We start from the raw sequence: 25,157 nt of genomic DNA, 5'->3' as shown, positions 1-25,157 counted from the left end.
TCTTAGACATGGGTCGCTTTCTTTTTTTGGTTACCTTCTACAAGTAACCGACCCAGTGACATCACGTTCTGTCCTGACACAAGGTGGCGCTAAACATATTCTAGAAGCTTTAACTTTAAGCACGTATTTGGCATTTCGGAGTCAGCAAGAATAGGAACAAGATGTATGTTTGGAATTATAAAAAGGAGACCTGCAGGTAAAATGATGATGAAAATCTTAAACACTGTCTTTAAAGCGCTTCATGTTGTGGTTTTAATAGGAAAGCAGGATGTGGACTTTTCTTCCTCACGCTGTAATAAGTGAAAACCTCCAGTTAAAGTGCGGGCCAAACCAGAGAGGAAGGAAATGGAGTCGTAGCACCAGGCATGCTAACGGAGCAGTTACCGTTTAATTCATGATGAAAAGGAAGTGTAGCAGGAAGGGATGAATAATTTGTGATGTTAAGGTTAGTTATACACACTGAGAGTCTCCAGCGACGTGCGCTGAAAGCATTTAAACAAAGTCTGAGAGCCTCATGATGGATGCTTTCTTTTCTGAACCTGACAACAGCAGGGGCGCCCTGAGCTGGAGCTTAATGACACAGTGCAGCGAGAGGCAGACTGAAACAATCCGTCCTCCAGAAATTAGCTATAATTGCTGCTTTTTCCCCCCATAACACAATTCCAGAGGTAAATGGAAGGAAAATAAGAGATATGGTCATTAATGCAGCAAACCGAGACTGAGAGAGAAACAAAAAGGTATTTAATGGTTAAATGAGACTGGGAGAGGAGCCACTGGAGTCCATCACAATATAACAGAGCAACATTAGCAGCCAAAAGAGCACCAGACTGTGGCTAACCGGGCCAAACCAGGCTCAACGGTGCCAAAAAACGTCCCAAAATGGGAATAAAAGGTCTTCGAAATGCTCCTCTTCAAAAATGCTGCGAAAGCATCCAAGCAGCGGCTCCTTCTCTCTTCCTTCATCCAACGCTCACTCACAGACAGATAAGAGATGAATGGCTGTGAATGCAGCTGAGACGGGGCTGTTTTCCTGTGTAATTGCTGTGCACTGCGTTTGTATTGTGTGGGAATGAATTAGCTGTGATTACTGAATCACATCCTGTTATAATACAACTGCTGCAATAACCGAACATGACCACGGCTAAACAAAAGCCCTAATGAGACCAAAGGGAGGGAGAAACTGCCCTTCAGTTTGGTCACTTGGAAGACAAAATAATTAGTGGATATTTGACTAAATGTAACAAAAAGCACAAAAGAAATTAGCATGTGTATCCTGATTGGTTGATTTAGCATCCTTTTGCTTCTTTTTTACCAGTTTCTTCATCCCACTCTTCTTCACGCCGTCCTTTTTACTCTCGTTTTTGTTGTTACACCGTCTCTCGTTCTCTTTCAGGTTGGAGATGATGTGCCAGATGCCAGGAAGTGTGCCTGTGCCAGCCATGTCGCCACCATCGCAGACTTCTTCCAGGTCAGACCCAGCACCGCAGTCGTACATAGTCCCAGAAAGAAACCATAAACACGACAGTTCATATTCATCTTGTGTGTAAGACATGTATTTTATAAAAGTTGAACATCTGAAATAGGAAACCAGTGTAAAAGTGCCTTAAAGCTGCACTCTTTTCAACGTCCACCAGGGGGCGGCTCCTCTGCCGTTTTCATCATGGGCATGAATGTCGTAATAATTTTGAGCTTTTAATGATTTCTTTGAACTCTTCTTAAGAAACAAGAATTGGTGCAAATTTGAATTTATTCTAGATTTCCTATAATCCAAACAGGGTCAGAACTATGCATAGAGGATAGTGATCTTGATTGGCTACAGCTGCTAGTTTCTGTTGGCAGTATAAAAATGATTCATTGGATTGACCAACACTTAGTGTAAACAATGGGAAAGTCCAAGGCACGAGTTGGGAGCGTTGCTGAGTGCGTTATCTACACAACTGTGAATATCAAGATAATTAAAAACTAATAACACTATACAATAGTACTGAGGTCTGGAAGAAGACCCCAACTATCACCCTCAGAATAGAGGGAAGGTGTTAGGATGTTCAGGAACAACCAGGAACCACCAAGGCGATGAACTGGAAACTGGTAGAACACCATCATCCACAGTGAAGTGGGTCTTACATCACCATGGACCGAGAGGTTGCTGACTGCTTCAGAATCGACACCTTCAGACTCGACTGAAATTTGCAGCTGCCCACATGGACGAGCCGAACACCTTCTAAAGAAAAGGTTTATGGTCCAATGAGACAAAGATCGAGCTGTTTGGCTGCAATGACAAAAACTAGTTTGGAAGAACAAGGGTGAGAATTTCAAACCTACCGAACTGTGAAGCATCATGATGTCAGGCTGTTTTGATGCCAGTAGTATTGGTACATCGCACCAAGTTCATCTTATACGAGCAGCTTGACGGTTTATACTTGGACCAAACATGTTCCAGCAGGACAATGATCCCATCGTGGCTGGTTCAGGAATGGAGAAAGCAGGACAACATTGAGCTTCTACAATGAACTTCACAAATCAACAGCTTCAACCCTGTTGGAACTTCGTAGGCTTTATTCAAAGCCAGGCCAATAACAGGAAACCAGCCAATTTAAATGAATCCTAAATAAACTCGATGTGAATGGAAACGTCTGGCCACATCTGTAGGTCCATCTTTTACTTTCAGTCTGTTAGATTTCTGCTCAGATGAGTTTATTAAAAGCTCAGTTATTTCACTGTGCGTGATTCTGTGGATGCAACAGCGTCAGAAGCACCAGAGCTGTTCAGTCTAAGAGGCCTGACATCCACTGAGAGGGAAATGATCTCAAACCCCGATCACGGCAATCGTGTGTGAAGTGATGTCATGTTCGTTTCGTAACCTGCTTCAGTGTTTTTGAGGTTTTGTTGTTTTTTTAAATTGTGTCACGTAAGGACCGTTTAAATGTTTTCCCAACGCTCGGTTGGAAAAGACGCTTAAAACCTGTAGGAGGATCACAGAGGAGGAACAGGTGTGTGTGACGAACACCAGCTCTGAGCCGAGGTGTGTGTGTGTGTCACACAGCAGTGTGTTCACAGCTGGCTCAGTGTGTATTTTTGGATTTATAGTGTAGATAAAAAGATTGAGATTAAAGCGGAGGTGGTGTTTTATTTATATATTTCTCTGTGTGTGTGTGTGTGTGGAGTGTCATTATTCTAAGTGGCGGTTCTCTCTCCCACACAGCGTCGACTTCATCACACCGACGGGCTTTAAATGACCCTTTTAGTCACACACACACACACACACACACACACACACACACACACACACACACACACACACACACACACACACACGGCTGTGTTTCCATCACTTCAGAGGACATTAAATTGATTTAGATTAATTTCCTCAGAACGTCCTCACTGCTATGAATGAATTGTAATGAATGTTTCCACAAACTCTCAGAGCTTTCATGAAGACTTGACTGATCATCGTGTTTCTGTCTCTCTGCAGGGGGTGGAGGTCATCATCAATGCCAGCAGTCTGGAGGACATCGACCCCATGGCCATCGGGCAGCGCCTGACCAATGGGACGGCAGCGGTGGCGAGCCCGGTCCTGAGCCGTCTGAAGACCCGAGATGAAGAGCACGCAGACGTGGTAGAAAGAGAGACTTGCACACTTTATCTCTTATAAAAACAGCGTTTCTCTCTTGACGAGAGCTTTGACCCGTTCCCCTGTCTGTCCTGGTGCAGGGCACGGTGTACGAGAAGACCAACGCAGAGGTGGAGATGAAGAAAATCAATAGACAGGAGTTTTGGGAGCAAGCCAAGGTAAAGAAGGCGAGGAGGGGGGAGTGAGTGGAAAAACAAAGACGGGAAGGGAAAAAAAAGGAGATATAATGCTCATTTATTACAACTCATAAGATGAGAGCTTCCAGCCCAGGGGGTCAGATGCTGTGTTTTCTTTTAGCTGATGACAGCTCATAGATGCCAAAAGGCGTCCTTTGAATTGGTGCTGAGATGCTACAGATTTATAGCAATGATGACGCTTGTAAAGAACCTTTTGGCATCCCATTTGAGGTCTTTGATGGCCTTAGACTAAGTTTTATTGACAGATTTCACAAACAGACTGTCCTCATTATTACAGGGCGCTGCCAAAGCTGGTGGCATTTCAGAGATCTGCACACGGCACTTTAGCACATTGCTCACAACAATCCCTCATTAGGTCGGATATCCTTAGCTATTTCCATGTACAAATGCTTCTTCAGTTCCCAAACCCAAACAGAAAGACTAAGACTTTAAAAAGTTTCACGTTCTTTCAACTCGAGTATATTGTTAGCTAGCAATTGAGCTGTTAGCTATGCTTTCAGCAAAATTCACAGCATTTCACTCATATATTAGCTAGCTACTGCATTTATAATATTTTGTCATTCTTTCTGGCTCACAGTATTTGTTTTTCCATATATCTAATTCATTGAGTTAGTGAATAATTCAAAATCAAGAAAACTAATTCACAGCTCTTTATGTGTGCTAACTAGCGACTGTATTTCAGCGGTTTGTTTTTGTTTTAGCTTGTTTCTTTAGTCAGGTTTTACCTTCATGTTCAGTTATTTGACTGTATTTTTTGTGCTAATCTTACTGTTGTGGCTCAAGAGTTGGGAGTTCGCCTTGTAATTGGAAGGTTGTCGGTTCGAGCCCCGGCTCCGACAGTCTCGGTCGTTGTGTCCTTGGGCAAGACACTTCACCCGTTGCCTACTGGTGGTGGTCAGAGGGCCCGGTGGCGCCAGTGTCCGGCAGCCTCGCCTCTGTCAGTGCGCCCCAGGATGGCTGTAGCTACAATGTAGCTGCCATCACCAGTGTGTGAATGTGTGTGTGAATGAGTGGATGACTGAACGTGTAAAGCGCTTTGGGGTCATAGGGACTAGTAAAGCGCTATATAAATACAGGCCATTTACCATTTACTTGTACCCCTGTGGGGAGTTAGCTAACCTGCTAGGCTAACCTTTATATTCATTATCCAGACATGGTATTTTATGTAGCATTTAACAACCATAATTTCAATATAATGCGAATCACATTTACATTTGGTGATTTTTTTTTTAGCTAACAACTGTATTTGTTTAGTTATATATTTGTTTCAACCATTTTTTTCTGTTGCTTGACAGTTATTTTACTTGCCAGCTGATTAAAGCTAAGCTAACCTGCTAAGCTAGCAGGTATATAAGCACTTATATTATATATAGTATATAGCGATTTCAATAGTTTTCTTACGTATTCATTACTTTTGCCAACTTTTCTGATCAAACATGTTTAGTTCTTTAATTAAATGTAATTGTTGTAGTTATTTTCCACATAGCTTCTGGGGTTTTTCTACCCCTGGTTGTGAATCAAGACCGAAGGTGTCAGTTTGCAAGCTGATTCAAGCTAAGCCAGGCTACTAAGCTAAAAGATAAGCGCATATATGTTTTGCTGAAATACTCTCAAAGGTGCTGAGAATACCTGTAAAACGAAACTTTATCTCACACTGTATTTAATAAACTGTGTCCTTATATGTGACAGTTATTTAGTATAATGTGAATCACAGATATATTTGGGTAGACGTGAGAAACGAAGTCAGATGTCGCTGCATCCTCCGGCTGTGTCGCTATTGTCTCATTCAAGTTAAACACGAAATGACAGCGAGCGTCACTGAGCCGCGGGATGTTTGCCAGATTTGCCCTTCACTGTTTCAGACACTCAGATAAACGCCCAGAACCAGATCTGGCTTCATTAATTAACTGATTGAGAGATTTATTACAACTCTGAAAGAGGTCATTTGTGTGTGTCCGGTCTCCAGCGTGAAGAGGAGATGAGGAAGGAGGAGGAGAAGAAGAAGTTGGCAGAGGAGCGGCAGCGCTTCGAGGAGGAGCGAATGGAGCTGGAGAGGAAAGAGCAGGAGAACCGAGAGAAGAGGTACCGCGAGAGGGAGCAGCAGATCGAGGAGCACAGGTGAGGAGCGACGGCACAGCAATCATCAAACAAACAATGAACACAATCATTTTTGGTCAAAAGGTTCACGTGTGCACGAATGACAGGATGACGCTACATCGTCTTTTCATGATCTATAATCTGTGTTTGTGTGTGAACAGAAAGAAGATGCAGGAGGAGGAAGAGGCCAAAGAGAGGTTGCGGAATCAGACCCCCGTAGTAAGTATTTGCTAAGTGAAACCAGTAATTACCAGCCAGCTTCTGCTTCTTGGTGGACTTTCTGATTAAAAACACATCTCCAGTTGGTTTCTGTTATTATTTCTGCCTCCAAACAGAGCCTCGCACTGCCCGAGTCCACAGCCACACAGATATGAGGCTAATTTGTGTGACAGCGTGTTCAGTTTTTGAAGCGAGTGATTAGACGTGTGTTACTTTTCAGAATATCTCCCAATCAGCTGCCTGATGGCTCCTGGCCTCCGAACATCTTAATCCGAGTCTGTGTGGCACAGTAAAATCTAAACACCTTTCTTTGAGTGCAAGATTGCAAATAGTAGAAAGTATCAGTGGATACAAACGCAGTCTGTGTCGCCCCCTGCTGGTGGGAGCGTGCAGCTCATTTGTCTGCTGTTTCAGGACGTCTGACTGATTTATTCACAGGTGAACGAGTTTCTCTCTGCTTTGTGTTACATATGAATCACTGGATTCTTCTCCTCAGGTAGCAGAGCCGAGCATCGAGGACCTCAATCTGGACAAGAAGGAATCTGAGGTAGAGGTCAGTTTGGAGAATGATGAAAGAGAGCGTCTCCAGAAACGGCCGCAGAACATTTAAGAGGAAGAAAATCAGCACTCTGTATTTATTTTGTGTTTCCAGGAGGCGAAGGCCATCATCGCTCAGCGGTCAGGAAACCCTCGAGAGTTTTTCAAGCAGAAGGAGAGAGCCATGACCATCAGTGTGGACACCTCGCCCGTCTCCATCCACCGGAGCGGTAAACACTTCAAAACTTCACCTGACCTTTGTTCTCGTGCTGAGCTAGAGAAGCACTCGAGAGACTCGTGGAAAATATGATACAGTATCTTTGAAATGGCAAATGTTTTTTATTCTAAAAAATGATTTACTAATATTTGACTTTGAAACTGGTGAAGCAAACCGTCCTTGATGGGAAACAGCCTCAGATGTTTCAGTCTTTCAGAACATCGTCCTCGATCTGTGGACTCTGACAGTTAAGGAACTGTTGATTACATCACCCAGCAACTGCCTCCCACCACATGTTGTTACTGGATAATTACTCTTCCTTGTTTGGCCTGTAGCATCATTTGTCACAGATGCAGCCTGTTCAAATCGATCAGATGTTTGCAGAACTGACAGAGTGGGAGAAGCTAGACAGATGTTTCTCTTTAACCTGCTGGTGAACGCACATTTTTTACTTTATTAGTTTTCCCTGTCACAGTGTCACTTTTAGAAGCAAAAAAACAAAAACACACTCATATGTGGAGCACCTTGTTGGGACGCCCGCGGTCCATAAACTGTGTCGATAGCAGCTATGCTCTCGATTTTAGCAGAGCTGTTGAGTAAGTGAGAGTCCTGTCAGCAGGGGTTCAGAATTCGGGGTGGTTACGTGGGTCGTGCAGTCTTCAAATAGTTCCTGTGGACAGTTGGACTGCGTGCTGATAACATACAGACTGGTGTTTAACTTCTTACCTTTGAAAAATTCATTTCAAACTTCCGTGCTGCTATACCTCTATGCCACAGCTAGCCTATGTTGCTAACTTACAATATTACTGCTCCATGATCCACCATTGCTGTACAAAGATGGTCCATTACAGTGAATGGAGATGACGCAACTCTTCCATCCAACGGCTCTGGGTTTTAGAGCGGCCACAGTTACAGTTAGCTACAGAATTCCATCACCATGGCAACGTTAGGTGCTGCTTCACTGAAACAGGTGTGGGCTGTCGCTACCCGATCCGTACCCCGCATGCGCAAATCTTACGTCACTTCCTCTCTTTGTCAGCATTGCGACGTTCAATATATTTGAATGATAGGGTTAGCGCCCAGTTAGCTCCTAGCATTTCTCAACAGCTCTGCCTCCTTTTCAACCACCGGGACATTTAAACTATGGATAATCCGTATACAAACAAATTCATGCTTTACTCCTCAACACAGAGCGTTCCCCGATTGAACAACAGCGCCGTAAAATAAGAAGAATGGCGCCTAATTACAGAGTTAATAATACAGACTTTGTAATATGTCACGTGAAGATTCATCAGCCAGATGAAGTGTTTACTGACAATTGACAGTGATAGCGGACATCATCATCACTATTCCAATCAATCCTCTCCACACAGACAAGCATAAACACACTCGACTATCACTAAATAGTTGTACACTGGGGAGTAAACTGCCATTAAACGAACAGAAGAAGAAAACCCCTGCACATGCGCGGTACGGATCGGGGAGTCCTGATCCGTAACTCTCTTTTTTCTTTTCGTTTTTGTCGACATTATATTAAAATGTTTCATTATTGGAAGTAGACACCTTTCGTGCATGCGGGGTACCGATGGCGTTCCGGTACAGATCAGGTAGTGACAGGGGCAGTTAATGTCAGTGAGATCAGCTCATAAGGTTTGGAGCATTCTTACTGGTGGATTTGATTCACCTCGCTCTCTGATTGGTGGATTACTTCTGTTAACCGGCTTGAGCCAGCTGTGGAGCCCCAGCATGTCTGATTGTATATGTTTCAGAGGTACGCCCCCCCACAGCCTCTACAGGACCAATCATTTGGTTTTGTTTATAATCTTTATTCATATTTAAAATGTTTTATAAAATGATGTTTTCTGCAGCACTGCTGCTTCTTCAACAGCGGTAGAGCGTGCAGAGGTGGATACATGAACAAAATATAAATTAACCACACAATCTTCAAAGTGATCCACAAAGTTCAAGCTGTAATAATATTGTAATATTTAACATTTGTTTATGTATGTAGTTGCAGATAAACATATTTTAATTACAGCAACAATAGCAGTAAGTTCATCTTTCCATCCCCAGATAATTACGTCAGCTCCTCAAATCAGCACAGCTTCTCCTGCCAAATATACAAATGTGCTTTCCAGCTTTCCCGTTTGTGCCGTTTTCTCAGAGTTTCCAAAGGTTTTCTTTTCATTCAGATAAATGATAGAAATGAACCTTTGAAAAAGAAGCTCAGTTTTCATGTAAGTGACGCTTCACTGTCAGTTTGCTGCTGTGCGTCGTCCATCCAGCTGTTAAACTGGACTGTTTTATTCTAGAAAGGTTTTAATCGGGTTTCTTTGCTGAAATCACAGCAAACCACAGCCCTTCTGCGTGACCTTTGACCCTTTGCGTGCTTGCATCATTTTATGTTGTTTGTCTGCAGGGTTTGGCGCGGCATTGGTTAGAACAAACACAGACAAACCTGAATAGCAAACGTTTAATTTGAGACCTTTTTTGTAAGTCTGTCTCATTTTCACAGTGACGTTAGCTCGTGTAGCCAGCTGGGAGTCTGCGGGTGCTCACTTATGGCATCTAGTGGCCACTAGAGGAGCTGCAGTTTGGGCTGGGACGATGATTGGTTACAACTTAAGACTGCCAACGCAGCCCCGCACCGAGGCCCCGACACATTAAAGTACAGGAGCGTGACTGAAGCGTGCACGGGCTGTAAACGACTGCAGGATTTCAACACGATGTGTTATTTATAACAATCAAAGACTCGTCCACAGATCCCAAAGACTGTTTTCTGGTTTGAATTATTCCGACACTTTCTGGTTCAGAGAAAGTCGCCATCAGCTTTTCCTTTCTGCCTAACAGCATGCTGTCTGCAGGCGGTGTGTTTAAACCACACTAACCTTTCTCTTCTTTCTCTCCATTTTCTGCCTCCTCCTCCTCCTCACCTCCTTACTTCATTCCTCCTCTCCTTTTTCTTTCATTTCTCCACTCTGTGAAATTTGGTGGATTTTTTTTGACACCCGTCTCTTTCATCTTCTTCCCACAATCCTCTCCTCCCTCTGTTTTTCTGTCTTCCTCACGTCTCTGTTGTGGTGCGTCGCTGTTTTTTTTTCTTTCTCGTTTGTTGTGTGTTCCCGTCTTCGCTTTTGTGTCGTCCCGACCGCCAGGCCGTTTGGACAGCCCGTTCTTGAGGCAGCAGCACAGTCCCAGCAGCCCCAGTCCGACCCCCCCGCACCGGGGCATGTCGCCCCTCCGCACCCCGCCACATGCACGGACGCAGCCCACCGCTGCAGCCGGTAGGTACAGCAGAAGAAGAAGTTAAAGAGGAAACCAGCAGCCTGGTCGAGCATCTCTCCCGACACATGAGTCCCCTCCACAAACACAGAAACACTGCAGCAAAGCCAACATGAGAGGATGAAACTGCGCGTGGTTACACCGGTACTCCAGCTTGACTGGTAAAACTCACAACCGCAAACAATCCACTTCCTGTCTGCAGGATTATATCGCTTTCAGGGTAAACTGAAAATTAAACTCTTCAGGATCAGTTTTCCTGTCATTGTACAGGAACTGGAGCCTCATACAGTAACATTTATAAGGACATTTAAAATGGATTCATTAATTTATAAAGCACATTTAAACAGAAGAAAGCTGTCAGAATGATGTACAAGATAATAAAGAGTTATTCAAATACTATAAAATTACAAATATAATATAAAATACATTAATATATAAATACAAAATAAAATAATAGCCCCCAGTCACAGATTATGAATCCAGGAATGCCGGAGAATAGAGCAACATTTCTAACCTGGATTAACTACAAACTTGAAAGTGGTTGCAAGTTTAAAAACAGATTAAAAACACTAAAAATTCATATCTCCAAAAGTTGAATCTGTTCATCTGGACGTAGCGTTTTGTGGGAGAACGCTACGTCCAGATGAACAGATTCAACTTTTGGAGATTTACTTTCCTGGATGATTGAGATGCATCAAGACACTAAAAATTCATAGTTATTTCAGCCAACATGCATTTTCATCCTCTCATCTTCAGCACTTAGTTTTAGCACACACTGTGACGCCCCACACATCTCAGCACCAACCCATTAAACTTCCCCATCACCTCCCACTTTAAACACCCCCCGAACTCTTTCCTCCTTCCACTTCCTGGTACTGAACGAGAGCGTCTAAAAATTCCCCAGTTCCTTTGTTTTTACCTTTTACTATCGGCTGATTAAGGCGATAACGGAGACAAGAGCATCCAAGCATCATGAAAAGCGACAGAAGCTGGAGTTTGGTTTGCGTTCACTGTATCGTGCATGCTGGCGGCGTTAGCTGTAGGATGACGAGGCCGCCCTCCCACCTTCCTCTTCGCCTCGTGCACTTTAACCCCCCCTGCAGGCTGACTCTCACACAGCAGGTTTGCACTAACTTGTGGAAACAGTGAAACCTGTTTCAAAGCAAAGCTGTTTGTTGCTTTGTGTGGTAGATGTCGAGTCTGTCGTCCCCTCCAGTCTTCATCCTTTAGATGTCGTCCAGTCGGCTGCTGATTTTTTTTTTTCTGTAAATGTTTCTGTATTTAATTTTTCTACTTCTGATGTTTTACGCTTGTAAAAGTGATTTCACTTCTCTCGAGAGCTGAATCTCAGGGATCTGACAGGTTCTCTCCTTCCACCTTCCTCCTCTGCCTCTGATCCTGGACTGCACACAAACACACTCATAAACACACTCCTGCTGCCATCTTTAATCCCGACTGACCGACTGTGAGTGTTTGAGTGCGTATGTGTGTGTGTAACACTGTCGAGCCGTCACTCGGTCGCCATTGCCATCAGTCGGCCTGTGAATGCTTGAATGTTGAACTTCGATGTCATTCAGGTTAAAGACCATAACGGTGGTTTTTATATGGCAGAGCCAGACTTCCAGAGAGCCTTTTAACATCTTAAGTTTAGTCCAGAAACCTTTGATTTTGCAGAGGGCGCGAGGCTATTTCAGCACAGCTTTGGAAACTCTAATATGAGCGTCCACCACAGGAACAGGAAATAAGGAAAATCATTGGAGGTCCTCCTTAAAAGCAGCAAATCCCTTCGCTGCTGGTTGGCTTTACCAGTGTCATCATCAGTACATCACAAATAAAACTCAGATATTTCAATAATGGACCCTCAGAGTACCAGGCCTACAAGAACACATGAAAGATAAAGTCGATTCACCTGTTTAGTTGATATTAGAAATAAAATCATGCAGACCACCTTCATGATCTTCACTGTGTGTGTGTAGTTGCATGTGTACGTTATTATGCTCAGTGAAAGTAAAACACTGTTTACCTCCCGCCTGTAAAGCGATGACACATCAAACCTCTGATGATGCAGTTTGCAGGTCTAAGCTGGAGTTCTCGTCTTTACGCTTGAATGCCGTTTTCGTTTTTTAACAGGCAGATTTTTTTATTCGGTCGTCATTCTCTGCCTCTGAGAATTTTTATTAGCATCATGTGCAGCACGTCGTTCAGCTCAGTGTGGGCATTAACATCCCAATGAGTAATCCAAATCACGCAGCATTGTGTTAATGATCTTGTGGTGTTGACAGATCATCTCAGGCATTCTCTTGGCTGAAGTTTGTTCTGTTTTTGGCGTCTTCTTCCTGTCACAGGATGGCGCCCATCGGAGAGCCTCCACATGAACTTTTATTTTATTTAACCCTCATTCTCCATCCTAACTGTGCCAATGTATTTATATTAGCCTCGCCATAATCGTGTACGCTGTGCACACCACGGAGATGAGGTGAAGTGTATATTACACAAATGTCAGCAGGATAGCCGTGTTTTAGATGTATCTGCACTGAGTGGAAATTACATTTATAGTGTTTAGCAGTGACTGTAGAGCTAGCTACAGCATTTTGTCATTGGCTGTGACTTCAGGAAAATACTTAATTTTTCATACAAGATAAAAAATTAGGCAGCAATGTCTAAAAAAACAACCTAGCTAGCTGTTAGCTAGTTAGCGAGCTAACACTGGCTATTTGCTGAAGACACATCATCGGTCATTTACACACAGCATAATTGGTCATTTGGTTTAAAAACTGTGCAGCCTAACTTTGCTAACACTAACACAGTTTGTTGGTATTTAGGTTTTCATCTCCATGCTGTACCTATCATGTTTACATATCAGCTAGCCAGCTGACCTGCTAACTTTTGACTAAGATCTCAGTCACACAGGGCAAGAAACTGGTCAACAACCACTGGTTGCTATGGAAAAGTGTGTTTTACCTGACAGGTTAGCAAGTAGTTGCTGGCTGTTGCTAGATGAAAATCAAAAAGGACAGGATTTTTAAATACAACACTGATGGCAGTTATTTGGTTTAATATTATACTGTAGGTACAGATTTATTTTTTCATTCAGACACAAAACATGAACAGATTTGTCTAACTTTTTGTTACGTGTAGTTTTTATATTCTGCCCGACTCTGATGGTTCTTGTTTGTGGCGTTTCAAAAGTGTTTTGCCAGCAGAGAATTTGCAGAGTGCCCTCTGGTGAATAAACTGTGCAGTATGGTTGAATTCTTTCCATGTGTCTTTTTGTTTATTGGTCGTTATAAATACCTGATACCAGTAAAACAGCAAATAGTTACTAGCCAAGGCAACTTTATTTATAAGAGCTTGGAAAAAAGGTAACCGCTGACCGAAGTGCTGAACATAGGAATAAAAATACAGCTGATAATATCGTCATCAGGGGTTGTTCATCAGGTTTTCTACCTCCAGGTGAATTGAGAACCAACCCATTTAGGACTCAGTCATTTATTACCTCTCTAATTCTCGTTCCTCGTTGTTGTGCTTGTGGGAAGTCTCGTTCTGGTATTTGAACACAACATGAAGCTCAACATCATCAAACATCTGGAGAAATGGCATTGTGGAAGTGATTCTCGTGATTCTAACTGACACTGTGATGGTGTTTGTTGTTGGATGTGTGTACCTGATGTAGCTGTGACTCACCCACAATGTGTTGGTATGTTGTAATGACATATCAGTGAGTTTTTGTTAGATACCTGCTTCTGTTTCATGACCCATTGGATCATTGTGACTGTGTCTTGGTTTCTGACAGAGGTCCTCACTCCTCATTTGCTTCAGCTGTCCAGAGAAGCAGCATTTGGTCACTTTGTTGCCTGAGTTTGTAAGTGCCTCATTGCTGCACCCCAACTGCTTCTGTCTCACGCTTCTGGCATTAAACAGCCGCATTATAAGATATTAAACACCGCAAAGAGGAAGCACTCGGCCTCAAGGAAAAAAGACCACTCCGTCAGTGTTTTCCACTCACTGTCTATTCACTTTTCGTTAAAACTTTCAGACACACTGAGCTATCTCTGTGGACGTCTCACTGAAATAATGGCATTCACAACTGAGTGCGTGATGCTGCCTGTACATTAAACATAACACAGTGAGGGAGCTGACTGAAAACAAAGTTTTGGAGAAGCTTACTGTTTACCCGACAACAGGTTCAAATCTGATTGGCTCAGCTGATGATGTCAGTTTGTTGACAGAACAGACGATGGGTCTGAAACCGGGCGCAGTGACTGAATCTGCCTGTCTGTTGGTCATGTGACAACAAAATTCATGTGGCTGCTGCGATCTTGTGCAATGTTTAACGTGTTGAAGTAACACAGGATGTGACTGTGGAGTTCACCTGGTCACAATCACCTGTTACCCTCATTTAGCTGAACTAAGCCTTATACAAAGTGTGAACTTCAGATAAAAGCATCAGATTCTGTGTTAGTTCGACACACCTGCTCGTGGGTAAAAGTCTTGGAGGATTTTTGGTGACGGCTGCCAAAGTTTTCCTTCAATAATCTTTCTTTTTGACCCTTCAGCGGACAATGACGATGAAGTGAGCACAGAGCGCAACATGGCCACCGTGTCACCCATTCCTAAAATAGTCACCACGCCCATCAAAGATGACTACAGCAGGGATGAGAAGGAAGACCACGCAGACGAGTGGGGTAAGACTTCTGTCGACCAATCAGACGACAGACCATGGCGTTGCCAGATTTCCACAAAATAACAAAATTTAAATTTCATCCCTCCAAACTCCAAATGTTGACATTTTCACCCTTTAAAAAAGGGAAATATATCCACGGATTAGAGGTCGGAAATATTTCGGGTTCAATATAAATAAATATAAATAACTATTCTGACCATTTATAAAATCTAAGAGTCCCCAGAACCTGACGAACACTGGTTTTAGTTTATTTTTGTTAGCCTCCTCCACGGTGCTCCATTGGGTCTTTTTCCAAAACAGAAATCCACTAAGAATCTGTTTTTTGGTAATTAGAAAGAAACTGATTATCATTAAAAGTGACTCAGTTTTTTAAATGAAATTGTTCTTGTTTCCTTCAGATTTGGTGCCAAAGCAGGAGCAGAAACCCCCGGTCCAGGAGTCGACGCCCACCAAGCCCGTGCAGAGCGTCGCCCCGCAGGCCCGCGACTCCTCCGCTGTCTCTGCGTGCGAGTCTGGCACAGACAGCCTGGTTGATCTGTGGGGCGGCAGCTCCGCCCCTCCAGCCAACGTCGCCCAGCCCGCCCAGTCCTCCCAGTCCTCCAATCTGGTGGACCTAATGGGAGATGTCCTCCATGACAACCTCCCACCCAGCACCGCTGCCGCCAGCGGCCGGCCTCAGCCGCTCCTCAGCTTTGACGACATGATGGACGGGACTTTCTGCTCGGGTACTGGCGCCGAAGACGACCCGTCCAGTTTGGTGGACGTGACGGGCTCTGATCAGATGACCCTCAGCTACCAGCATGCACTGCAGCATGCATCTGGGGAGGGCCAGGAGCTGGATGACGGACAGCTGCTGATGACCAATGGGGAGGCTCTGCTGAAAGAAGGCACTCAGGTGAGCCAGGTGATGCTCCTGATGCTCTCCAGAAACAAAAGATCAGATTCTCGGTTGATTGGTCGTCGTTTCGCTCATCTTCTATCTCTCTGTTGGTGTTTCAGGCGAGCGAGGGCTACTTCAGCCAATCACAGGAGGAGGAATTCGGGACAACAGAGGAGTCCTCGGCTAAACCCGCACCGGTCTTTTATAACAAGCCACCAGGTGAGACGATCAGCTGAAATAAAGCTGCTTTTGGACACGTCCTTATTGCCTCAGCATGTTAGATTTGGTAGATTTTTAACACCCTTAGTGAAAACAACCATAAAGGGATTTGTTTTCTACTGAGACTCAGCTAGTTTGGAAACACGAGGTTGCCAACCAGTCTCAAAGTCTGAGTGACTCTTTGAGTCTTGACAGGATGGATATCCTGAGACTTCACAGCCTTTTTGGGCTCGATTGGTCAGTGAATTGAGCTCCTTTTCTAATTGGTCGGTTTGGCAGGAGAATCACTAACATTTGTTTTTGCTTAAAGCACCAAAAACTCATATCAGGCTAAAATAAGCCTCCTAGTTTTGCTAAACACAAGTTTGATGTGTGTGTAAACATCCGTGTGTGTGTGTTTACTCAGAGATTGACATCACGTGCTGGGACACGGACCCCGTGGTTGACGATGAAGATGACTAACCGGCCTATATGACACCCACACCACCGCCACCGGACCAAGAGGAAGTAGGAAGTGTGCTTCATGAAGAAACAGAATTTTTTTCTAAAAAATAAAAAGAAACAAACAAAAAAAGTAATAATAACAAGTCTTGCATCAAAACTACTTCTGTATTATCTTTTAGAATCAGTAGCCACAGAAAAAAGACAGGGTTGTTGACGGTTTGGAATGATTTTCTTTTCTGTGTTTATTTTATTTATTTGCTGTTTTCTTTCTTTCTTTCTTTCTTTCTTTCTTTCTTTTCTTTTTTCTTTTTTTTTTTTTTTTTGCTATGCAGATGTATTAGCTGGGAGTGGGGGGATTTTTTTTGTTTGTGTACATGATAATTACACGTAGCGCACTGCTGCATTTTAGAGACAATGAAGCCTGGCGTGTGGCCGACACGCTTAGTCTGTAGTACTTCAATAACACCCTATAAAACTAATACAGCCAATCAATACAGCTGCCATGTATAGCTTCACTCTGTTCTCTTCTTACCTCGTTTTCACCACCCTCCTTCCCTTCCTTCCTGAAAATATTCACCTCTGCAAGTCAGTTAATCTTGTATTTAGAGCTCACTTTACAGAAACAAGGTGAAATATTTTATTTATTCTGGTGTTTCTCAGCTGCAATCTGTTCTCAAAGTCAAACTGTGGCTCCTTTTTGACCTTTTTCCACACCTTTTGTATGATTTTACTGAATGAATTCAAGATTAAATGGCTTGTGAATCTGATTGCTTTTTCAGTGCACTTTTCTTCTTTCGTGACCTTGTTGAAGATCTACAGCTCGACTATCAGCCGTCCCCTCTGATTCTATAAAGCTTTGTATTTTTATCTCACTTATATATTTACACAGCAAAAAAAACGAGCAGTTTTTGCAGCTAATCTAGAGAAATTTACTGTTGCTATTTTTCCAGGTTTTTTAGGAGCGTTTGGCTTTAAGGTGTGAATTTGTATGATTTTCATTCTCTAGAATATTCTCCCAAAATCTTAAAAATGAGACGTTTTTAGGTGTAAGAGAAGTCGGGATGGATGCTTTAATTCATTTTTGTAAAAAAAACAGTATCAACAGTGAGCAGTGCTAGCTAACATTAGCTAGCACTGCTCAATAATCAAATTGCACAACAAAGTTTCACTTGAGGATGGAAAAAATAAACACTGATGGTGACTTAAGATAGGATTTTAGTATAAAAAAGTTAGCAAGGAAGTAGCTAACTAACTGTTACTGCTACTTTAACAAAAAAAAAATTCTAGCGAAACATTAATGAGACTGAAGTTGAGCCAAAACTAGAGATAACATAATGGTTTGGGGCTCTAGCTTGCCTGCTAATAATTCCCTGCTGCAGGCTAATGACGTTAGAAGAACACTATTTTCAGTTGATAGTTCAAATAAACATTGAGGACAGAGTAGCCTAAGAAATAAGAAATACCTGGCCTACCTTAAATTTTTATTTAGCTAACATTTCTATCTAACTGTGGTAATGGTTTGTGTAGCATATCTAAGTTATAGCTTGCTTGCTAATGCTACTATTAACTAAACGACATTTGAGTGCAAATGCTAGATAGCTTAGCATACATTATTTGATGGATTCCTTTTTTTTCAGCATCAACGATAGCAGTGCTTGCTAACCTTAGCCAAATAAGTAGACTTATTTAATATTGGTAATCGGTAATCAAATCATCGGCTCCCAGCGCAACTGTAATTTGAAATTAGAACAAAAAAGAAAGACAAAAAATACATACTGAATTTGACCATTTTAGTAGCAAAGTAAGAAAAGAAAAGGTTCTTCAGCTAACAGTTCGGTGGCCAGTAAGTTAGTAGGTAACTGACCACAGTCAGCCCAAAATCAGATATAAATGAGACTTTTTAGGGTTCAAAAATGACTCACAGCCAGCTCTTAATGACTAATGTTAGCTAAGGCTAGGTAAAAAGCACTAGATTGTAAATGCATTATTGGATTGATTCCTTACTTTTAATTAATTTTAACCGTAATATTAAAATTGATTTCAGGCAGTTAGGTGTTACAGGACCTCAAGGGCAATCACAGGAGGGCCAAATTAAACAGCTGATTAATTTGGCTCAACAAGCACAGATTATGTCACCTTCTTATTGAGAGTACAGATAATTATAATAATATAATAATTATACACACCCGACCTGACCTTGTTTGATTAGCGAATGAATGGAGCAAAGCCCGCAAGTCAGTCCAGACAGACTCAAACATAATATGACTTACGCTCCTCAGTCATAAACACTTCCTCCATGTGCTGAGCTAAAGCTCCAAAATTTTACATCACTGCCTGCTGCTTTAAATAAACAAATAAATAAAAGGTTACGCTAACTCACTGCACTCTCTTGTGGTACAAAGTGGTATTACACAAAAGTGCAGCGCAGTCCTGGTTCACCTTCAGTTGATATCTCTTGAACACAGTGCATAGATGTTTTGGAAATGAAGCCAGCGCAGTAGTTTATTCTCATTCTGAACAAGATTCAGGATTTGTGTGGAAACCTTCCTGATGTCTGAAGCAGCTTAAATCCCTGAAGATGACTTTGAGACGTTCTCTAACCCATGTCTACTGCCCTTCTGCTTTTCTTCTGTGCCATTTCATGCAGTATGGTAATGTCTTTGGTTGTTTTTTTTTTTTTTTTTTTATTGATGTGTTGTTTTGGAAGCTGTTTGGAGTCTGAGACGGGGCACGCTGAGACCGGAGGCGTGTGTTTTTAATACCTGTTAAAAAAGTGTGCTAGAGTTGATTTTCAGGACCTTTTTGGATATTAGCACTGACAGTGTTAGTCCTTTTGCTGTACATCCCTGTAGGAAATAAAAACTCAGAGGCAATAAGAACAACTCTATGTGTGTGTATGTTGACCTGTCGTGAAGCAGCTGACTTCAGGAAGTCTTAATGTTCAGGTTAAAGTGGGCTGAAAGTTTTTGATATTCAACAAGGTGCTGAAACCATTCCTGAGACTTTGTCCATCACTCATCTGTTTCTGAATTACACAATTACCTTTTTTTCAAATTCAGGAGTTTGTCGTGTGTTTATGAATCCTTTCTGAAACTTTATGAAGATAGACGTGTACTTCACGCACTTCCTGCTCTTCCTGATGTTCCAATAAGAGTTATAATACAACACAAATATTTGAGCTTATTTGTGAATCATTAATTGATACAGGATGTGTGGGAACTTCACTTTCTAATTTGAATCTAAATATTTTTAGTTTGGAATCATTAAAAGTGCAGCTTTAGATGTCAGAGTATGTCCTTCTGACCATATTTGGGTTAGGGTTAGCACTCATCTACACTCTGACTTGCAGGTCATATATCCATCACTAGATGGCAGTGCTGCACTTCTTTTACCCTGCTGGGCCTCCTCTGGGGCCCCTGAACTAAGAGGATGTTTGTCCTCCTCTTGTCTTCCTCGCTCTGTTTCATTCGGTTTGAGGTGAGATCCCATCACGTCTGCAGCTGCTCGCCTTCTGCTGATGTTTGCAACAGATGTTTTAAGTCCACCCGTCCCGAAACATGACGTCAGACTGTTCTTCTTGTCTCGAGAGTCTCACAGCAACAAGCTCGCTCTGTTTAATCTTATTGCTGATGTCCGGCAGACATTAAAACACTGAAATTTGAGCTCAATTATAACAGACTGTTTAATAAAATTCCAGGGAGAAGTAGAAATGGATGTTCTTTTTAAAAATATGATCAGTGTGAGGAAATATAAGACGAACTAAATGAGTGTTTTATTTTTCAGCAGAATAAGAGTCTCTAATGCCTCGACCTCGTGACTTCACTGCTGCAGAGTGAGGAAACGCTCAGCTGCACACAAACACTGAAGGGCGACGTTTGCAGGAGTCACAGGTCATCATTTCCTCAGTTTAAAACATTTCTGTTGTTCCTACAGAGGAAACCTGTCTGTCTAGCATTAGCAGTAGCAGTGCTTGCTAACATTAGCCAAAAGAGTGCAGTTATTACATATTGGTAATCAATAATCAAATCATCAGCCCAACTCAAATTTCTTATCAGGACAAAAAAGAAAGACATCAAATAGATACTGGTTTTGATCATTTTAGTAAAAACAAAGCAAAGTTATGGTTATTAAGCTAACTGTTATGTTTGCAGCTAGTAATTAGCAGGTGTGCTAATACGAGGCCCTGGATGTGTCCTCCTTGTTCTGGGCTAACATCTGATGATTTTCACAAAAACAGTAAACCACATTTAAATTTGTGTGACGATGTTTGACAGGAAAAATCACGTTTTAGCTTTTTGGTTTGGATCTGGGGAGGAGGGTGGGTCACCATCAGCTGGTAAAGCCAGTTGGTGAACAACTTCCTCTAATCATGTATTAATCGATGGGAATGAGTTTTGATTACGCTCTGATGGCAACTCTTCGAGTGGCAACAAAACCTGTGAGGCTGCAGAAATAATTGATGTGGTTTCCAGGTTTCATTTAGGAGAGCAGCAGCTCCACTGTTCAAAAATGTGAAACTTTTATCTTTCAAAGACACAAAACAGCAGAGCGGCTACGTGGGACTGCTCCCCACTCTGTGGAGGTAAATCTCATCGTCCTCAGTCCAGCACACGATGTCCTCAGTCTCATCATCTCCTTTTGTCAGATGAAGCTTTTCTGTTTTTTGGAGTTTGCCTGTCTGCAGTTAATTGCTTTGTGTAGATAAATGCGACTGCCAATAATTTTTCACTACCAGTCTTTTTCTCCCACAGTGCTGTCTGTAAATAGCTCTTTTTGTACAACCCACAGACCAAAACGAAAGGAAATCGTTGGTTTGTTATCACAGCAGACAAAGACAAGCAGGCACAAACAGACATTTGGTGTGTTCAATGGAATAGTGACTATTGTCTAAGTAAAACAAGTAAATCTGTAATTGTAGCTGTTGCTCAGAAAGCTGGAAATTAAATTCAGAGCACAGAAAATGAGATCTTTATTAGCGAACAGGAAGGAAGCTCTTCAGAGTACAAAACAGTCGGAGAGATAAATGATAACATGGAAAAATGTCAGTAACAGGGTGTCTCTGACACCGAATAGATGGAAGGGAACGCTTCAACATGATGAAGTTAGGAGACACAAATCTTCACAGGTGTTTCTCTGCCTGCTCGTAATGAGATGAATTAAACCAGCAGTTTAGCTCTGCGTTTGCGTGGAGTCAAATATACCAAAGATATCTGCAGGATGAGCAACATCACCCAAGACAACAAGAAGTGCGGGGAGGAAGTCATAGCATATCGTAAATATGATAAATCCAGAATTTTTAGCCTTTTATTTACATAAGATCAAATAAAGAAGAAGCAGCTGTCTCCATGCAGAGTCTCAGGCATCTATTACTCCCTTGATCTGTAGCCCCTCCTGATATTTGGCAGTATCGTCCATAATGAGGGTGATGATATTTCCCCCCTGCCCTGACATCCTCCCTCCCCCTTTGCCAGACCATGTGTGTTGCCTTCATATCTCTCTTGCTAGTGTCGGGATACAGACGCCTCACAGGCAGGAATCGAACGTGCAACTGCCAGTCCAAAGGCGTGTAGTGTTACCACTACGCTATCCAGCAGCTTACAGAGGACAAACATTGAAGTTATTTTACCCACAGGTGGACCTAATATGGACCAGCAGTCAGGTTTGTTGAGACATTCGGGCCACGGTAACTACTGTACATGTGAAACAACATCTTCTGGGTTAAAACTCATCACGGTCAGCCATGTCTTCATGAAATCCCAGCATTGGAGTGAAAACGCAGACATGTTCAACTGCAGAAAGTTCTCCAAGTGTACAACGTGAGGAAAAACCAAGACGTGCAAACCAAAAAGGATCCCTTCACATAAAACACGAGAACTGAATACAGCTGAATAAAAGTAGTGAAACATAGAGCTGCTGAAGTGTTTCCACATCTCAGAGGTTCCAACAAACTTTCACATTTTTGCAATAGAGAATTTAAACACGTGTTTAGTTACAGTACTGCTCAAACATCTTGAGCCTCACTTCTTCAGCCTCCACATTGGCACCAGGTGTGGGAAGCTTTTAGATCTGACAGCTGCTTCCAGCTTTGAAGCTGCGATGTAACAGTGGGCGTGGCCAGCAAGACGACGCCGGCAGATGCTCCAATGAGAGGACAGCAATGTGGGACCGAAGCCAGCCCGTTCTCCATCGTTGCTGTGGCGATGTGATGGTGCGTTGGAGGGATGTGCCGATGTTCCCATTTTACTACATGTAAGCAAGCTCGAGCAGGTTTCCAGGCAACACTCAAACAGTCGACGGTGGAAGGCTGCGTCAGGCTCGACGGAGGAGAAAATGCTGCTTTTTTTCTGTAGCTGCTTTTGTGTTTGGCTGGAAAATTTCCAGCGAGTGCCAACAGAAGGAGTCACACCGGGGCGTCCGGCGCTTCTGCCAAGGAAACGTCATCGTTATGCCGTCACTGTCTTGACCTTGTCGGGTTAATAGATGGCTGCAGGCGCCAAGGCTTCACACCTCAGACTTTCTACTTTTATTTGCTTCTGCATGCATGAATAGAAATGTGTATGTCAGGCACACTCAGCAACACAAGTTCTACAGTAAACACTGTCACCCTTAAAGGAGTGTTGGTACACTTTGCTTGGGCAAAGAGATTATAAGAAAATACAGACGTAACACGGCAGCTTGAAAAATCCCATTTAAATGCCAGTCACTTTCAAGGATGTTTGATATTAGAGTTGAATGAAACCATTCAAGGAGGCTAATTCTATAATTTACACCTGACATCTGCACATAGATCAAGAGCTTCATTCAGCTTTATTGTGTAGATTTGAAATATTGCAGGTATGTAGAGTGCAGTGGGTATTTTTGCTGCATGCTTACACATACGCTGATGATGGTTAGAATAAGTCTCTGGGTCAGGAAGTCCAAGCAAGATGTCCTGAACTGGGCCTTAATAAGAAGAAGATAGCCAAGGCTATGGAGGGGTTGTTTTTCTTTTCTTTCTGATTCCAGGAGAAGCAGATACGAGGTGAGGTCGGACTGAGCGGGGAGGATTCGCTCTAAACTGCCACGTTCGTGTTGGGAGAAGATAGCCATAATAATCTTTGTTATGGTCGAAGTATAAAACCTGTACAGCCTGATTCAGTCTCATCCTCTCTGTGAAGCAGCAGGTTCACACAAAGGTCCAGCTCTGTAAACTTGTCATTTTAACTGCCAAAGCAGTAATGTGCTCAAGCGAATCTTGAGCACATTACACTTAAAACATACAAAACACAGTGTCCCAGTTCCCAGGCTGCATCCTCTGAGGGACCCGGCTTCACGGTCTACGTGGGCCGGGTCCTTCGAAGACTGAGGACCGAATTGCGAGGCTGTGAAATGGGATGATCTAGCCTTCAGATTTGCTAGCTAATTAAAAGCTAATTAAATATATTTGCTATGATAGAAAATCGCAGTGTGATTTTCTATTGGACTATTCGCTCGTTTATCTTTTACAGTGAATCAGTACATTTTAATCAAAATGTTTTGACATGTGAAATCTTTTTTTAAAGAACAGCAACATTCATAATAGTGACAAGAATAAAACAATTTCTGATATTTTCCTTCACCAGAGCAGAGCCCTGTACTGCAGGATTAACCTGAGTGTCTCAGTCATGGACAGGTTATTTAATAATGAGGACACTAAACCTGATTCTCGCCTGAGCAGGGAGTCTCTGAAAGTGCTGCTGAATCTGATTAACCAGAATCAGAGACATGGTTGGGGTGCCACAACTGGGGTCCTTGTTTTTCTTTTCTGGCTGGCAAGTGGAGCGTCCTACAGAGGTGTTTCCAGAGTGTTTGCAACACCTCGTGCCACTGTTCACCGCATCTTCCACAGGGTCACAGAGGAGGTGGCTGTTCGCCATCAGGTCATCCACCTCCCTCAGACCCCAGAAGATCTTGGAGTCATGTCCCATTCCAAGGTGTGGGAGTCCAGCGGAGTGCTTTTAGAATGATGAAGACGAGGTTCTGGGCCATCTTCCCTCAAGCGCTGGAGGTGCACCACACCTTCTAAGTCATTAAAATGTAGTGCCATTGTTTTTTTGATTAATTAAAATGACATAATGGGAACTTTAGCGTACGTACATCTATAAACACCTTAAACATCTGTTTCAGGTCATAACAGCATGTGCTCTTTTGTATAACATCTCGGTGCTGGCGATGTCGTGGCCCCGGTGTACGAGCCCGAAGATGCTGTGCCAGATGAGGGGGAGAAAGGTTTGGAGGCAGTCAGTGGTGCTCTCTGGCAGGACCAGCGATCTGCCCTGAAGGTACCACCCCTGGACCACGATGATTGTGAACAGGTAAGTAATCTGCTTGTACAACACTACTTGTTACAGCTTTATTAACATGACTGTTCGCACCACTGTTTTGCATTTTTCTGAATAAATCTTAGCGACATGGCAGCCATCGATTACATCAGCCTGTAAACCCAGATGATGCGGTGGACAGTGGAAACAAGCATCCCTAAACACCTTCTGGACACCACCCTGTATGATGCTCCACTTACTGACTGGGTCTCACTTGTGGCACCTCCATCTCTCTGGTCCTGGTCCAGCACATTCAGCAGCACTGCCAGACTTCCTGCTCAGCCAAAGGTTAAAAGTACCTGTGCATATTGGGACACTCAGGTTAATCCTGGGCTTTAATAATAATTACAAAATGTGTTGAGTTTTTTCATGCTATTTACTCTGTTTATACATGTTAATAATCAAGTTAAA

The 25,157-nt window shown here is 42.8% G+C and overlaps 1 protein-coding gene across 1 annotated transcript in view; it reads left to right on the top strand.

The window, feature by feature from the left end:
- Positions 1-16,681, top strand: part of dbn1 (drebrin 1) — a 113,555-nt gene extending 96,874 nt beyond the window's left edge. The window contains exons 5-16 of the mRNA XM_026181762.1: positions 1,394-1,468; positions 3,473-3,616; positions 3,712-3,789; positions 5,795-5,946; positions 6,087-6,144; positions 6,641-6,697; positions 6,797-6,911; positions 10,054-10,182; positions 14,737-14,865; positions 15,263-15,759; positions 15,864-15,963; positions 16,370-16,681. Coding sequence (XP_026037547.1) covers positions 1,394-1,468; positions 3,473-3,616; positions 3,712-3,789; positions 5,795-5,946; positions 6,087-6,144; positions 6,641-6,697; positions 6,797-6,911; positions 10,054-10,182; positions 14,737-14,865; positions 15,263-15,759; positions 15,864-15,963; positions 16,370-16,425 — 1,590 coding nt within the window. The 3' untranslated portion in view covers positions 16,426-16,681. The remainder of the gene's footprint in view (positions 1-1,393; positions 1,469-3,472; positions 3,617-3,711; positions 3,790-5,794; positions 5,947-6,086; positions 6,145-6,640; positions 6,698-6,796; positions 6,912-10,053; positions 10,183-14,736; positions 14,866-15,262; positions 15,760-15,863; positions 15,964-16,369) is intronic.
- Positions 16,682-25,157: the final 8,476 nt, after the last annotated feature.

The sequence above is a fragment of the Astatotilapia calliptera genome, chromosome 10 (genome assembly GCF_900246225.1).
Source record: "Astatotilapia calliptera chromosome 10, fAstCal1.2, whole genome shotgun sequence".
Classification (NCBI taxonomy): Eukaryota; Metazoa; Chordata; class Actinopteri; order Cichliformes; family Cichlidae; genus Astatotilapia; species Astatotilapia calliptera.
This window is presented reverse-complemented; position numbering and strand designations above follow the sequence as displayed.